This window comes from Pseudorca crassidens, chromosome 5 (genome assembly GCF_039906515.1).
Source record: "Pseudorca crassidens isolate mPseCra1 chromosome 5, mPseCra1.hap1, whole genome shotgun sequence".
Lineage (NCBI taxonomy): Eukaryota > Metazoa > Chordata > Mammalia > Artiodactyla > Delphinidae > Pseudorca > Pseudorca crassidens.
This window is the reverse complement of record NC_090300.1, coordinates 101,287,173-101,303,621: the sequence shown is the minus strand read 5'-3', so window position 1 is coordinate 101,303,621 and position 16,449 is coordinate 101,287,173. Positions and strand designations below refer to the sequence as shown.

Here is a 16,449-nt window from a genome sequence, read left to right as displayed (position 1 = left end):
AAATAAGTTTTAAAATACATATACTATCTGCATTTTAATTTGTCTTCATTAAAATCACACTTAATCCTGAAGTTTCAGTGATTCGTATCAGAATAACAAAAGCAAAAAGCAAAGCAAACCAAAAAATCAACTGTTTAATTCTCTAAATTAAAGAAAATGAAAAGCTTGAACTGATATTAAGATAGCAGGTGGAACTTTGGAAAAACAAAACAAAACAAAAAATTTAGGAAATAGTCCTTAAAACCAAGAACTAAGGAACAAAACACATTTCAGTTCAACAGGGACATTTCTTGAAAGATGACATACAGATGGCCAAAAAGCACATGAAATGATGCTTGACATCACTAATTATTAGAGAAATGCAAATTAAAACTACAATGAGCTATCAGTCACACCTGTCAGAATGGCCATCGTCAAAAAATTTACAAACAATAAGTGCTGGAGAGGGTGTGGAGTAAAGGGAACCCTACTACACTGATGGTGGGAATGTAAATTGGTACAGCCACTATTGAGAACAATATGGAGGTCCCTTAAAGAACTAAAAGTAGAACTACCATATGACCCAGCAATCCCACTCCTAGGCATATACATGGAGAAAAACAGAATTCGAAAAGATACAGGCACCCCAATGTTCACTGCAGCACTATTTACAATAGCCACGACATGGAAGCAAACTAAATGTCCATCAACAGAGGAATGGATAAAGAAAATGTGGTATATATATACAATGGAATATTACTCAGCCATAAAAAAGAACAAAATAATGCCATGTGCAGCAATGTGGATGGACCTAGAGACTGTCATACTGAGTGACATAAGTCAGACACAGAAAGACAAATATCATATGATATTGCTTATATGTGGATCTAAAAAAGGGTACAAATGAACTTATTTACAAAACACTAGTAGAGTCACAGATGTAGAAAACAAACTTATGGTTACCAGGGGATAAGGGAGGTGGAGGGATAAATTGGGAGACTGGGATTGACAAATACACACTACTATATATAAAATAGATAACTAATAAGAACATACTGTATAGCACAGGGAACTCTACTCAGTACTCTGTAATGGCCTATATGGAAAAAGAATCTAAAAATGAGTGGACATATACATATATGTATAACTAATTCACTATGCTGCATACCTGAAACTAACACAACACTGTAAATCAACTACACTCCAAAAAAAAAAAAAAAGTGAGAGCAGTGGTGTGGGAAAAACTCTGCTCATTTTCGGTCTCCTTCACAAATCCTGGTTTTTGAATTCTGATGAACAGATTAGGGACCAAATCAGTAAGAGACTGGCCAGCTCCTTCCTTTTCTTCTCCTTCTGAACAACTCTTTCCCAAGAGGCCAAAACTAGAAACAAGAAAATCACAAATAGGAAAGCTCACTGGTAAAGACAAACATACAGTAAAAGCAGGAATTCATAAGCAAACATGATATCAAAACCAGCAACCGTGAGGAGAGTACAAAATGCAGGAAATCAGAATTGCATTTGAAATTAAGAGACCAGCAACTTAAAACAACCTTGTATATATATAGACTGTTTTATCAAAACCTCATGGGAAATGCAAACCAAAAAACTACAATAGATAAACACACAAAGAAGAAAAACCTACCCAAATACAACACTAATATGGTCATCAAACCACAAGAGAAGAAAAAAGGAAGGGAAGAAAAAAGACCTACATAAACAAACCCAAAACAATTAAGAAAATGGCAATAGGAATACACATATTGATAATAACCATAAATGTAATTGGATTAAATGCTTCAACCAAAAGACACAGACTGGCCGAATGGATACGAAAACAAGACCCATATATATGCTGTCTACAAGAGACCCACTTCAGACACACTTCAGACCCAGGGACACATACAGACTGAAAGTGAGGGGATGGAGAAAGGTATTCCACACAAATGGAAATCAACAGAAAGCTGGAGTAGCAATACTCATATCAGACAAAATAGACTTTAAAATAAAGGCTGTTACAAGAGACAAGGAAGGACACTACATAACAATCAAGGGAACAATCCAAGAAGATATAACAATTGTAAATATATATGCACCCAACATAGGAGCACCTCAGTATATAAGGCAAATGCTAACAGCCATGAAAGGGGAAATTGACAGTAACACAATAATAGTGGGGAATTTAACACCCCAATTACACCAATGGACAGATCATCCAGACAATAAATTAATAAGGAAACACAAGGCTTAAATGATACATTGTAAAAGATAGACTTAATTGATATTTATAGGACATTCCATCTGAAAGCAGCAGAATACATTTTCTTCTCAAGTGCACACAGAACATTCTCCAGGATAGATCAAATCTTGGGTCACAAATCAAACCTCAGTAAATTCAAGAAAATTGAAATCATATCAAGCATCTTTTCTGACCATAGCACTAGGAGATTAAAAATCAATTACAGGAAAAAAAAAAACTGTAAAAAACACAAACACATGGAGGCTAAACAATGTTACTAAATAACCAGTGGATCACTGAAGAAATAAAGAAGAAATCAAAAAATACCTAGCGACAAAGCACGATGATCCAAAACCTATGGGACACAACAAAAGATGTTCTAAGAGGGAAGTTTATAGCAATACAATCTTACCTCAAGAGACAAGAAAAATCTCAAATAAACAACCTATCCTTACACCTAAAGCAACTATCTCGAGAAAGAAGAACAAGCAAGTCTTTCCCAGGCACGGGGCTAAGTATTAATAGGCTCTGGGCAGAGAACAGGTGAGTGCAAGAGTCCTGAGCTCTGGTTCTAAACACAGGTTCACTCAGGGAATTTCATATGGAAGCTTCCTGGCTTTTAGCACAGCATTTAGATGATGTAGAGTTGAGTCTCAGGGTTTACAGATAAACAGGAGGTGATCAAGTCTGATGCACAAATTAAAGAAATAAAGCCTAGAATCACTTGTCTACATTCTTGGAAGTAACTCACCATAGGACTAACAGGTATGAATGTTTTACAGTAAAAATGTAACAACTGCACAAAATCACAAAGATTTATGGGAAAATATGTTCATATCTTAATAAAATGGTGATGCATAGATTTTGAAAATTTTTCCAAAATTCTAAGTCCACTAATTATGCTTTTCTACCCACTTATTAAGGCTTTGCTCCTCCTTCTTCCAGGAAGTTCTCAAACTAACAGCTAAGGAGAACGTAAGGTTTACCTTTTAGAACTGTTACAATCTGATTGCTTAACATCAAACAAGCAAACAGGTCAGACCTTCAATGAGGGAGGAGAAATTAAGTCTGAGGTTCCTGTGTGGGTGGGTCCCATGCCTGTGTAAATCACAATTATGTCCCGAGCCACTTGCAGTTCTGGGCCCGAGTAATGCTTAATAAATATTTGTTGAATAAATGTTGCCAAACAGGGGCTTGGGCCTGTTTCCACACCCATAAAATGTGAAGATTCAAGTATATAAGTGCTGAAGTTCTTAGCCATTGCCTAGTTCAAGAAAAATATTCTACATTTTTAAGTCTTGTTCAATTTCCACCACATCATGCCACCTTCTTCCATATTTATCAGTGGCCCAAGACATTCTCCAGAGACTTTACAGGGGTGGTTCTCAAAGTGTGGCTTCCAGACCAGCAGCACCAGTATCACCTGAGTACTGGGTACAAATGCAAATTCTCAGGCCCCACCCTAGACCCACGGAATCAGTATCCTGGGGGTGAGCCCAGCAGCCTGGGTGTAACAAGCCCGCCACGGCTTCCGATGCTTCATCAAGGGTGAGATCCTCTGCTACAGAGAGAATTCAGACTAATGTGATATTCAGATGCAGCAACTAGCTTAGCCCACTGGCCACCCCAATTGTTTCCTGGACTCCTTTTACAGAATTTTGCTGCTTTTTTCCCCAAATTGTTATGTTTTATGTTTTTTAAACACTAAAATCATATCAGGTGCTTTCTAGAAGTAGGAAGCAGTATCAATCTCAAAGTAAATAATAATTCTAACAGACCTGACCCTTACCTCAGTTACCACTGAAGACCTCTAGTGGCCCCTTGATAGTATAGTATAATAAGTGTAATTTATAACAATGACTCCATTTGAAAATTATACCTGTATAAATGTGTATATTTTGGTTAATTTGATCATTCACTTTTCTTTCATAAATATAAATATAAAATAACTATTTCCCTATAGAATGTGATTTATATGAATAACTCCAACACTCCATCCTATCTACCCTTTACTTTTTTTCCAATTTTTTTTATCGTGGTAAAAGATACATAACAAAAAATTTACAATCTCAATCATTTTTCAAGTGTACAGTTCAGTAGTATTAAATACATTCATAATGTTGTGCAACCATCACCACCATGCATCTCCAGAACTCTCCTTATCTTGTAAAACTGAAACTCCATACCATTAAACACTAATTCCCCATTTTCCTCCTTCTCCAGTCTCTGGCAGCCACCATTCTACTTTCTGTCTCTATGAATCTGACTACTCTAGGTACATCATATAAGTGGAATCACACAGTCATTTTGTCTTTTGTGATTGGCTTATTACACTTAGCATTATGTCCTCAAGGTCCATTTATACTATAGCAAATGTGAGAATTTCCTTCCTTTTTAAGGCAGAATAATCTTTCATTGTATATATATACCACATTTTGTTTATCAATTCATCTGTTGATGGATACTTGGATTGTTTCCACATTTTAGATATTGTGAATAATGCTACTATGAATATGAGTGTACAAATATCTCTTTAAGACCTTTTCCCCACCCAGTTCTTTTGGTTATATACCCAGCAGTGGAATTGCTGGATCATATGGTAATTCTATTTTTAATTTTTTGAGGAATCGTCATACTGTTTTCCACAGCAATTGTACCATTTTATATTCCCATCAACAGTGCACGTGCCTGTTCCTTAGTTTTTACTTTGAGATCCCCAAACAGCTCATTTGCTAGATCCCTTGGATATCCTAGGAATATCACTGCTAGTACTGTCCCTGCAAAGTTCACATATAGATCTTTGCTGCTTACCTAACTGTGTCTTGATTGCATCCGAAATCTCAAACATTATGGAGGTAGGAAGTTTTATGGTGGTTTCATTAAGACCTGGAATAACAAGGTGGACTGAAAGAAAACAGAAGTAAAAGAAAATGCATCCCATCACGAAGTTCAGAGCATTAGAAACCATGAAGTTTTGTGCTTATTTTGCTTAGTCAATTTTAACCCAAACTTTAAAATGTTGGAAAAAATATGACAGTAACTTTTATGCAGAATCTTTTTCATATTCAGAACTGAACCACCAAATATTCTGGCTTTTAATCCATAGACTCAAAAATTGTAAAATGGTTGCTTAAAATGTGTGAACAAACACCATTATTAATAACAACTTTTAAGAGAGTAATTCAATATGACAAAGACTCCCTCATAACAGCAACAGCCCTGTGGGGTAGGCAGGAGGGGAGCCATCATGCCCAATAGGCACAAGCTAGAGTTGTTTCTCTAACACACTAGGATAGAGGTAGCATCTCTTGGATCCTAGCCTGGAATGGTCACAAGCCAGGATGCTAAATACTGAAGGTAAATGAACCAACATCAATTTAACAGACCTGCTCACAGTACAAAATTCCATAAGGCCTTATTATCAAAAAAAAGAGCCTGACTTGACTAATGTAGGTGTAGATTTCAAGATAGACTCACCCAGTATTGTTCCTCCATAGGGAGTCTTTTCTGGGGATTTAGTTGAGGCCCTGTGAGTAACATTCTGAATCACTGTTGAAATACCAAAAGATAACAGTGTGAATGGAAAAAAAATAGTCAGGAAGCAGAAAGAAGCTAATAACATGACACCATCTGCACTGGAGAAACCCTGATCTAACTTTTTAATTAACAGAAAGGAACTCATTGGGCTGGCTACACAGGCAACGAAAGGTCTAGAAGGCACATCTTATCTTAATTCCTGTGCCTTTAAGCAATGAAAGTGTCCCATTCTAATTAGCTAAAAATTTCCTTTCTCAGCTCTACTCTCTGCAGCCTACCCAAGTTAAAGAACTAGCACAAAATGAGGCAAAGACTGACTCAGTAAATAAAGAGATTTAGGAAATGTACATTTTCAGAGCAAAGAATCTTTGGATAATTCCAATACTGACTGACACTGTTTTGAGAATACTCTTGGGACATTGTGTTTCCTTAAAATGAATAACTATTTTAAGTGCTCAATCTCTTCCACCAAGAAACTTTCTGGAAATAATGGAGTCATTTAAATAATTTGAAAAACTGAAAGTCAAAACAAAAATGAGTGGAGGCTGAAATAAAACATAACTCTTAAAACCTGGATTTCTTTACTTTCCTTAAAGTGACCTCTATATCATAATTATCATTTCATTAATCCAAATATCCTATTAATGATTTTCTACATGTAAGCTATCTTAATCCTGAAGAAAGCCACATATATTTAATTGGATTTTAAAACTTAATGCTTGTTAGGGTTGCTCTGTCCCTGGTTGTCCAGCCAATGTGCTTTGCCAAGACCTGGCCTAACAGTACAAGAGTCAAAATTATCTGTCAACTTCTAATTTACTAGACTGATTTCTTCAAATTTTTTCTGGAAAATAATCAGAAAAATTGAAAAACTATGTGCTATGTTTAATTATCTCAGTTTAAAAAGTATATTAAAATAGTTCTAAACACATATCCAGAGCAGAGGCATACAAATTACCTTGCTTGATGATTGTTACTGGGATTAGCTTTTTTGGGACATATGCTGGCTGAAAAGAGAGGAAGAGAGTCAGCTTTTGAGTTACTGTTAACTTAAAAAAATAAATAAGTAAAAAAAACTGGAAGCACACCTTGTCTTTAGTGAAGTTCCCCATGACACAGGTTTAACAGCTGCTGAAAAGATCTTTAGTACATATATCTGCCTCTATTTTATTGTGCTCACTTGGTTTTCCCCATAAGTGTCCAAAGATTTGACAGAAGCAGTTTCTTCAAAACTCCCATTAGTTTAATTTACTTAGAAACTGCAATGGAAAGAAATTAAATCCTCTGAATTGAATACTAGTTTATTTTCACTTCATTTGAGAGGCGAACCAGCCAAATTCTGTCTTTACGTTTCCTCTCAAAAAAAGATTTCAAGCTACATATTCTTTTAAAACCAATCAACATCAATTGTCTGAGTATGCCCCACTGCTGCCCTGCTACTTCAGATACAACTGCCGTGAACTCCTGACGCCACGTATTTCCTTGTCCATGAAGGCAGAGCTGGGACTCAGATCCAGACATTGCTACTTCCAAAGCCTGTACTTTTAACTATTCTGTACATATTCATGCCCAGAGGACCTCAAAATTGGAAGGGCAGGTCCCAGAGGACTGTGCATTCTCCCTTCTTCCAAGTTGCCTCAGACGTCCCACAGGAAGTTTTGATGCCATAGAGTGGCTTGACCTAGGGGCACATTTAGTGTTAACTTTACAGTGGAGTCATCACTGGAGATTGTGAGCCAGGGATAAGACGGCCATGGGAGAGACACAGAACAGGACAAGAGAAGGGCAGCAAATATACAGAGAATTAGATTGAGGTAAAGGCGTAAGCATGACATGCATTTTTTGATGCTTGATTTAGCCTGTATGCATGGTATAGATACTCCATGTACTAGATCTGCTGACAATCCAGGATATGCTGAATGAGGTACTTAACCACATAGGTGTTTACAGTTGTGAACAGAAGAGACTTGCTAACACGTTCCCATTCTAATAAACGATATGCCCATAATAAAGAAGTGCCACAATACCACATTTACTGTTGGCTATTTTTCTTCTTGTAGTAAAGTCCTTATGTTTAAAAAACACAAAAAAATAAAAGTTTACTTTTATCAGACTATTTTTAAAAAGTATCTATACTTCTTGTATTGTATATTGGCCCGGCACTATAGACTGAAAGCTTGTATCCCCCCAAAATTCACGTGTTGAAACTTAATCCCCAATGTGATGGTATTTGGAGGTGGGGCCTTTGGGAAGTAAATAACTCATGAGGGTTCCACCCTCTTGAATGGGATTAGTGCTCTTATGCCAGAGAACTCCCTCCACCCTTCCACCATGTGAGATGGTTGTTTGTGAGCCAGAAGTGAGTTCTCCCCAAGACATCAAATCTTCCAGTGCCTTGATCTTGGACTTCACAGGCTCCAGAACTGTGAGAAATAATTGACCGTTTAAGCCACCCAGTCTGTGGTATTTTTGTTATAACAGCCCTGATGGACTAAAACACCCAGTAATTTCCTACTTAGCAGTCTAGCCTAAGGAAGTGATCAAAGATACAGGCATCATTTACGTGTAAGGGTGTTTATTACCACAATGTGAAACAACCTCATCATTCCAAAGCAGAGGTTTTGTTAAATAAATTATGGTTCAAATTTCTGACATCTATTTACTAAAGTGGGAAATATGTACAGTATAAATACAAAGGACACAAATTTATATTCATAGTATAACGTATAACAAATATGTATAGACAAAAGACCAGAAGGAGATAGCTCTTTTTTTTTTAACAGTAGTTATTTCTTATAATCTCATATTTTATTTTGTGTACCTTTCTATATTTTCCAAGTTCCTTACAAGGGTGAATTACATTTATAACTAGGAAAAGCTATTTTAACCAGCAGTCTTTTTAGCTACTATATATGCTTCTGTACTGCATAGCTCATACACTCTTGGTCAATAGAGGAATGATGTAAATATAATTTATACACAACTTTTCCCAGGCAAGGGGAGGGGAATAGCAGGAATGCAAGTATAACCATCAGTAGAAAAAAAAAAAAAGGCAGTTTTGAGGTCACACTGGCAGAAGACCTCTGGATTTACCATAAGAAAATTAAATAAGTGTACCTGCTCACAGGACCCTTCCCCAGAGAGGGACAGGCAGGCCCACGGCCCTGCACTGGTGTGTCCACCTTACGTCCACCTGTGCTGCTTCAGCGAAAGGGTTGCCACACGTGGCCTCTATCATTCCTGAGCATTTAACCCCTGCTGCGGCAACCTCCGGTTCCACAGGGGATGCTAGCCCGCGGAGCCGCAGTGTCCTTCCCGGTGCTAATAATCACGTTCGACAAAACTGTGTCTACCGTTCCAAAGACTGTTGAATGGCTGGTCCTCTGTTTGCCCAGTGAGTCCTGCCATGTAGTGTATACTTGGCAGAGCGTGAAGTTTTTCAGAGACACATCACGTTATAGCAGAAACGCCTATGGGTTGATGTGCTGATTGCTTTTGAACGGCATTATTGCAATTCTTATTTCCTTCCCTGTGGATGATTTGTTTTAAACAAGTTTTTGACAAAAACAAGTGGAAAATATTCCACTCTTGGCATGAATGGAACACAGTGTCTGTTCGAGTTCTTATATGGGTACAGACCAGTGTTCTGTTAAGACGATGACATGACTATATGGGCAGCGTGTGCTGCCAAAAAACAAGGAAACCATTTAGCTGCAGAATCAAGTTCTTTCTAGACCTATAATTATTCTCTTGCCCAATCTACAATCCAAAGATGCGCCAAGACTAATGAGCAAGTACTAGCTCCCTCTCTGTAAGTAGGGTTTTTTTTTTTAGTTGAAATATAGTTGATTTATGTTGTGTTAGTTTTAGGTGTACAGCAAAGTGATTCAGATTATATATATATAAGAATGTATACATATATGTGCATATATACATGTGTATATATATATATATATATATATTCTTTTTCAGATTCTTTTCCCTTACAGGTTATTACATAACATTGAGTATAATTCCCTGTGCGCTACAGGTCCTTGTTGGTTATCTATTTTATACATAGTAATATGTATATGTTAATTCCAACCTCCTAATTTATCTCTCCCCTCCCCTTCCCCCTTTGGTAACCATAAATTTATGTTCTATGTTGGTGGGTCTATTTCTGTTTTGTATAGAAGTTCATTTGCATCGTTTTTTTTTAGATTCCACACATAAATGATATCATAGGATATTTGTCTTTGTCTGGCTCACTTCACTTAGTATGATAATCTCTAGGTCAAGGGCATCAGGAAAATCCTTCTGCCCAAAGTGTTTAATGCTGAAGGCTCTAAAATTCCCAGTAAGAAATCCACACTATGAATTCTTTCCCTGTGTCTTTTTATAAAAATGTAGGGAAACATCTGTAACCTGGACTTACTAAACATAATAAAATATTATGATAATTTCCAAGTTAACAGTATGTAACCAATTACAGCTCAATTTCAATTGAACTGTTTCATGTATGATGTTGTTTATAAAGTTACCAGTAACCTTTCCTTACAGTCACAGGTTTGCTGTTATGAGCATCTATCAACGTGTATAGAAGTCTCAGTGTAGCTGGTGTCGGGTGTCGGGGTGGGAAGCGAGGTAGTGAAAGTCCCGCATCCCACAAGATGCTGTGACAGTTTTGCTGGGGTGGTCTCAGCACAGTGCTACTGCTCCCCACGGACACCACCCTGGTACCAGTTTTCTTTCTTAGGCCATTTCCTCCCTGGCTCTCTTTTCTCTGCTGCTTGCTGACCCCATTCCTGCCGCAAACCACCATCACCACTTCCTTCCTCAGCTCTCATCCCACCCTTCAGCAATTATTTTTTAAATGTTTATTGTATGTCAGGAAGTGAGCATATTTCCCTCCTACCATTTAAGGGATTAATTATTTTTTTCAGTTTTGAGAAATTCTATTCCTTAAGAACCCAGGTTGTGCTATATCCTGAGCAGGGTGACTGGCTAAGGGAAATCATTTTTACCATTTTTCTGGGGACACTGTGGCTGAGTATCCAGTTGGTCAGATTCAATGGGGAGAGGATGCTGAAGCGGTAAAAGGCAATACCCCTGAGGGCCAGTCCAGCTTGCTTTCCAGTTCTGGTTAGGGAAAACCTACACTCATCTAGAAATAACCACAGCAGCAGTAGCCACATGAAAGACTTTGGATTCACCCGGCATTACACTACCTTCCTCCCGATATTATATTTTGAAAATTAGCTTTAATAAAAGTAGTGGTAACATCAGGGTGCTGTTCTTTGCAAGGTACTCTTTACAGGTTTGTCCATTTGATATTTTTGTGGCGGCAGCATATCCATTGTAGATTTAACTTTATTCTTAGGCCCTGAGATAAAGAGGAACTGTCCATTTGGGGAGTGGCTAAGGGTTGCTCAAAATCAAATTTCAGCTCTTTAGACTCAAGAGCTAAACAACATGAGAAAAACTTGGGCATGTTACATTCTGGTTTTAATTCATTTTTTGGATGTCCTGATGAAAGTTATGAAATATACTGATTCAATCTAACATCTGACTAAAAGTGAATCTAACATCCTTCTTGCGAAAGTCTCCATATTTCCAGTCAGCTAGGGAGGAATCAGACATACACCTTTGGTGATATCAGTGGTCTAGACATAAAATTTTCAAGTTTCTGCTTAGGACGATGATTGCTAAGAATGGAAGGACACCTGATGTACTCACTGCATACAATCTTAGGGTGCGGGTGGGGACCACACTGTATTTTTCCCTATTCACTCATCTGCTAACTGTTACACTTTAAAAATCGGTACCACTTCTCTTTCTGCCAATGACTGAAATGGCTTTTTAAAAAGGTAGGTGGATCTCTGATGGAAAAAAATGGAAGGGTGAAAATAGATGTCATATTTTAGGGGAACACTTATTCTAAGGAGATTTGGATTAATTAAATAATTAAACTTATATTTTAAAATATCTGTTAATAAATGCTACATACTTCAAAAATTTATTGTTTGGTTAGTGAACTAGTTAGATAACTAAGTGTTTTTAAAATATAGAGAGAATGTATTAAAGTTAGGTCCTTTTAGACATCATTCCTTTATTTTTTTTATATAATAAAACCTAATGGGGCTTCCCTGGTGGCACAGTGGTTGAGAGTCTGCCTGCCAATGCAGGGGACACAGGTTCGAGCCCTGGTCTGGGAAGATCCCACATGCCACGGAGCAACTAGGCCCGTGAGCCACAACAACTGAGCCTGCGCGTCTGGAGCCTGTGCTCCGCAAGAAGAGAGGCTGCGACAGTGAGAGGCCCGTGCACCGCGATGAAGAGTGGCCCATGCTCACCGCAACTAGAGAAAGCCCTCGCACAGAAACGAAGACCCAACACAGCCAAAAATAAATAAATAAATTAAAAACAAAAACAAAAAACAGTTTACACTTTAAAAAAAAAAAAACCTAATGAACTTATTTACAAAACAGAAAGACTTACAGATATTGAAAACAAACTCATGGTTACCAAAGGGGAAATGTGATGGGGAGGAATAAATCAGGAGCTTGGGATGAACATACACATACTACTATATATAAGATAGATAACCAATAAGGACCTACTGTATAGCACAGGGAACTCTACTCAATATTCTGTGATAACCTACATGAGAAAAGAATCTGAAAAAGAATGAATATATGTATATGTATAACTGAATCACTTTGCTGTACACCTGAAACTAACACAACATTGTAAATCAACTATAATCCAATAAAATTTTTTAGAAGAATCTAACAGTAAACACTAGGTTTCACCTTGATAAAAAGAGTGTTCTTGCTTCTCACTGTGAAGAAAATAGCAAAATTATCATCTGTTTTTTCTTCTGCAGTTACATGGATCTCAAGTGATACAACTTATATGGGAAGAATCAGGGTTATTGTTTATGCATACATCTTTTCTCTGATTTTTCTAGAGGTGTAGGCAGGGATGATATTGAAAGTATTTAACAAGCAGTAGAAGGAAGGCACTAACCTATCAGAAGAGACCCCTGCTAAGTGTCCTCTGGCACAAGTGTACTGGGACTTGCCTGCAGAACACATGCTTAGATACATGAATTACAATATATAATGTAACAAGATGCTTAAGATGGGGCTGTATTTAACATTCAAATTTTTAATCTAAATATTATTTATCTGTTAAAAATGGATCGCCTCACATTCAAATTGTTTTTCACATTTCCAATCTCTTTTCAGAAGGTGTGAAGGAGTTTCTGCTGCATTTAAGTTTTAGGTATAAGCATGCATATATGAATAAAAACATTTTTCAATGTATCTTTTACTTAAAACTCTGGAATTAATTTAATATCTCTTGAAATACTGCCTTCTAAGATCAGTCTCAGAGAAGAGATGGGTAAACATTGGATTGATATCGACTTAAAATATTAAAATATACCTCTGAAGTATCAAATCAACTTTCAGAATCAATTCTAAATGATTATATAAGATGGTCAAAGTCTATTCCAGCTGGTTCCTTTTCAACTTTCCCATGTTCCAGAGCTACCCAAATGCACAGAAGGCAGTTTGGGAAACATTTTTTCTGCTATCTAGAAGGTAACAATGAAGAAAGGCTCACAGAGAAGCCTTAAAATATCTTTTCAGTTAATTCAACTTTTCCTTTGGAAATACCCAAGAGTTTCAGAGCACAGCTCGTTAGAGCTGGCTGGAGTTTGGGGTAATCTGCCTCACAGCTTGAAGTGATAAAATATCTGGCTCTGTGTCATAGGTGCAGGAAGTTTCTAACTGGACCTTCTTGCCATGGCTATTTATGATGTGGAAAATAAATTAAATTTTTTGGAAATAAACTGTCAATCATCTTTCCCAATCTTGCTGAGTAACTCACCCTAAATGAAATATTCTGCCAAAAGAAATACAAATTATTGAGATGTGATTGCTGAGAAGAAGGAATGAAAGAAACGACATCGAGTCACATGTAAGATAAAGCAGGACAGCCAAGAGGATGGAGATAAGATGTGCTTCCTAGGAAACCACTCACAACAACAGCGAGGATTGTTCTAGAAGAGCATGGAAGAGCAACTCTATTCCCTGTGATTGGATTTAAGAGAGACAAAGACAAAGGGACCTTAGGGAACGGCAGAATTCAATACTTGGTGCTAAGCCAATTGGTTAATTATTTGGGAAAATATATAACCTCATCAATATAGGAACTTACTACATATAATATAGCAAAATAAAATCCACATAGGTTAGAGTTTAATTACTACAAAATCAAACCACTTATAAGACAAGAAAAAGAGAGAAATATTTATCTGATCTCTGGATAGGGAAGGGCTTTCTAAAATATAAGGCAATTGGAGATATGACAATGGAAAAGACAAATAAGTTGATTAAGCAAATTAAGACTTGCCTATTTCACAAATTCCCATAAAGAAAATTGATAACGAATGTGCAAATAATGTTTCTAGATGATATCTCAAAGAGTCCTTGCTCTTTAAAGTCTTTAAACTATTCAATAAAAAAAACCATGAGATGCCCAATAAACAAAGAACTGAAACTAAAGGTCATTAAATGGAAAATACAAGTGGCTAATAAATAAGTGAAGAAAGTGCTGCTTTATCAGCAATCAGAAATAGAAATTTAAAAACCATTTTATACTATTATACTAGCCAAAATTTTAGGGATGGAAATACATAATGTTGCAAATCAGGGTACTACAGAAAGATAACTCTGATCCATTGCCAATAAGATTGTAAATTGGTAAAACCTTTCTGGAAAGAAAGTTGACCAAACATATTAGAAAGTTTGAAAAAATGTTAAAACTCTAAACTGTTAATTCCTCTTCTAAGCATCTACTTTAAGGAAACAATCAGAAATGTGAACAAAGATTTATGATCATAAATGTTCACCATAATATGACTTATAATTAAACTGTTAGAAATAACTTAAATGCCTACAAATTGGAAACAGATTGAGTAGCTGATAGTGTACTTAGATTATGTAATACGCAGCAATTGAAACTATGTATATGAAAAGTACTTAATGACATGAACTATGCTAGGTCATATTTTGGCTAAGTGAAAAGAATGAGATATAAAATTGCACATATAGCATGATTTTAATTTTATAATGAAAACATGCTTGAAAAAAAATACAATGTTCTAAAGTTTTAACAGTAGACCATAAATGGTTTTCTACTGGTCTTTATTTGGCAGTGTTATAGGTAATTTTGTTAATTTTTCTTTTCTCATTTTTATACATTATAAATCTTTAAATATCAGATAATTAGAAAAATAGTCAAAACCAAACAGAGAGAGAGAGAGAAGAGATGGAGGCAAGAGAGAAAGAAAATAAATGAATCAATCAATCCAGGCCTCAGAATTTACCTACAATCTCCTTTCTTATATTTTGATTTTAAATATACCAAAATACTTTCCTGGGCAGTCACAATAATTTAATAATCATGACAATAATTTTCCAATATACACACTTTTCTGCCAGTTCAAACCAAAGAAACATTTCCTTTATCAGCAGTAATTCTCAGTTCTATTTTATCCAAACGCATTTTCTGTCAATGAAAAGAATTTTGCATATTTTTATTCACTGAGGTATGTACTACCATTTTCCCCCCACTGGGCTACATGAACAGTGGGTTATTCTGTGGACTATTCAATAGACATAAAAAACCATCTATCCACATACATCATGCACACATTGAAAAGAACAAATTTGCAACCCTGAATAGAGTCTTTGCATGTTCACTTGACTGTAGAATATTTCCCTGGCTGGATACTCCCAATACATAGACCAAAGCCAGCATCAAATTCCCCTCTTCTCACCAAAGTGCCTTCTCTACCTGCTCTATGACGTAATGTTCTTTACTTTATAATTAGGCATGTGATTTCAATGGCAAGTGTCTTTGTGATGGTTCTAACAATGGCTTACATTTATAACAGGTAGTATGGAACTGATATAATGCTTCCTGAGAACAGATTTTGAAAAGTGGAGGGAAAGAGGAGAACAAGGGACTGAGCTCCTAAGGTGAGAGAGAAAAGAGTTGTAGACGGGGAAAATGCTGGGCCCATAAAATATACAAACATTTACTGCACTGAATAGAAGCTGGGCATGTTACAAAACCAAACCAGTTGCTTCATCATTTTGAAAAGGGTTGGCTCTTTTAAGTAGGAAATGATAGAAAATAGAGGAAAGATTTGAACAATCGCAGGGTTAAGTAGTGCATGTACTTATTCACTCTTGAAACATAGTAAAAAACAACCCACAGGACAGAAGATAATAAGAATAATCTCAAAATACCGGAATACTGAAATACTAGATAACTATACAGAATATCAGAATTTTAGAGCTTTAAACAAATTAGAGATAATCTGGTTTCATGCTTCCACCTCCATTTTCTGAGAAAGAAACTAATTCCTAAAACATTATGTACTTGACCCAAAACCCTATAGCTAGGCAGTTAATCCAGCTTCAGTACCTCATAATAGGACTACTCCCTTATTTAAATGAAAGTATAATGCAGACACATTTTTAAAAGAACATTCTTGAAAATAAGCTGGTACATACCACTGTGTGGACTTGGTCATAGGTACTTTGGATTTTCCCATTTACTTTGTTTTTACCTGACAAAAACAAGAGGAAAATGACATTCTTTTCATTCTTCTTTTCCCTAAATCAATTCTTACTAGT

The 16,449-nt window shown here is 36.4% G+C and overlaps 1 protein-coding gene across 19 annotated transcripts in view; it reads right to left on the bottom strand.

Annotated features, from left to right (window-relative positions):
- ABI3BP (ABI family member 3 binding protein) overlaps positions 1-16,449 on the bottom strand; it is a 262,442-nt gene that overhangs the window by 131,032 nt on the left and 114,961 nt on the right. For all 19 annotated transcript variants that reach the window (XM_067739084.1, XM_067739065.1, XM_067739077.1 and 16 more), the window contains exons 6-9: positions 16,327-16,382; positions 6,714-6,762; positions 5,696-5,767; positions 5,030-5,122 (exon numbers count right to left, since the gene is read on the bottom strand). In XM_067739084.1, the coding sequence (XP_067595185.1) occupies positions 5,030-5,122; positions 5,696-5,767; positions 6,714-6,762; positions 16,327-16,382 (270 nt within the window). The remainder of the gene's footprint in view (positions 1-5,029; positions 5,123-5,695; positions 5,768-6,713; positions 6,763-16,326; positions 16,383-16,449) is intronic.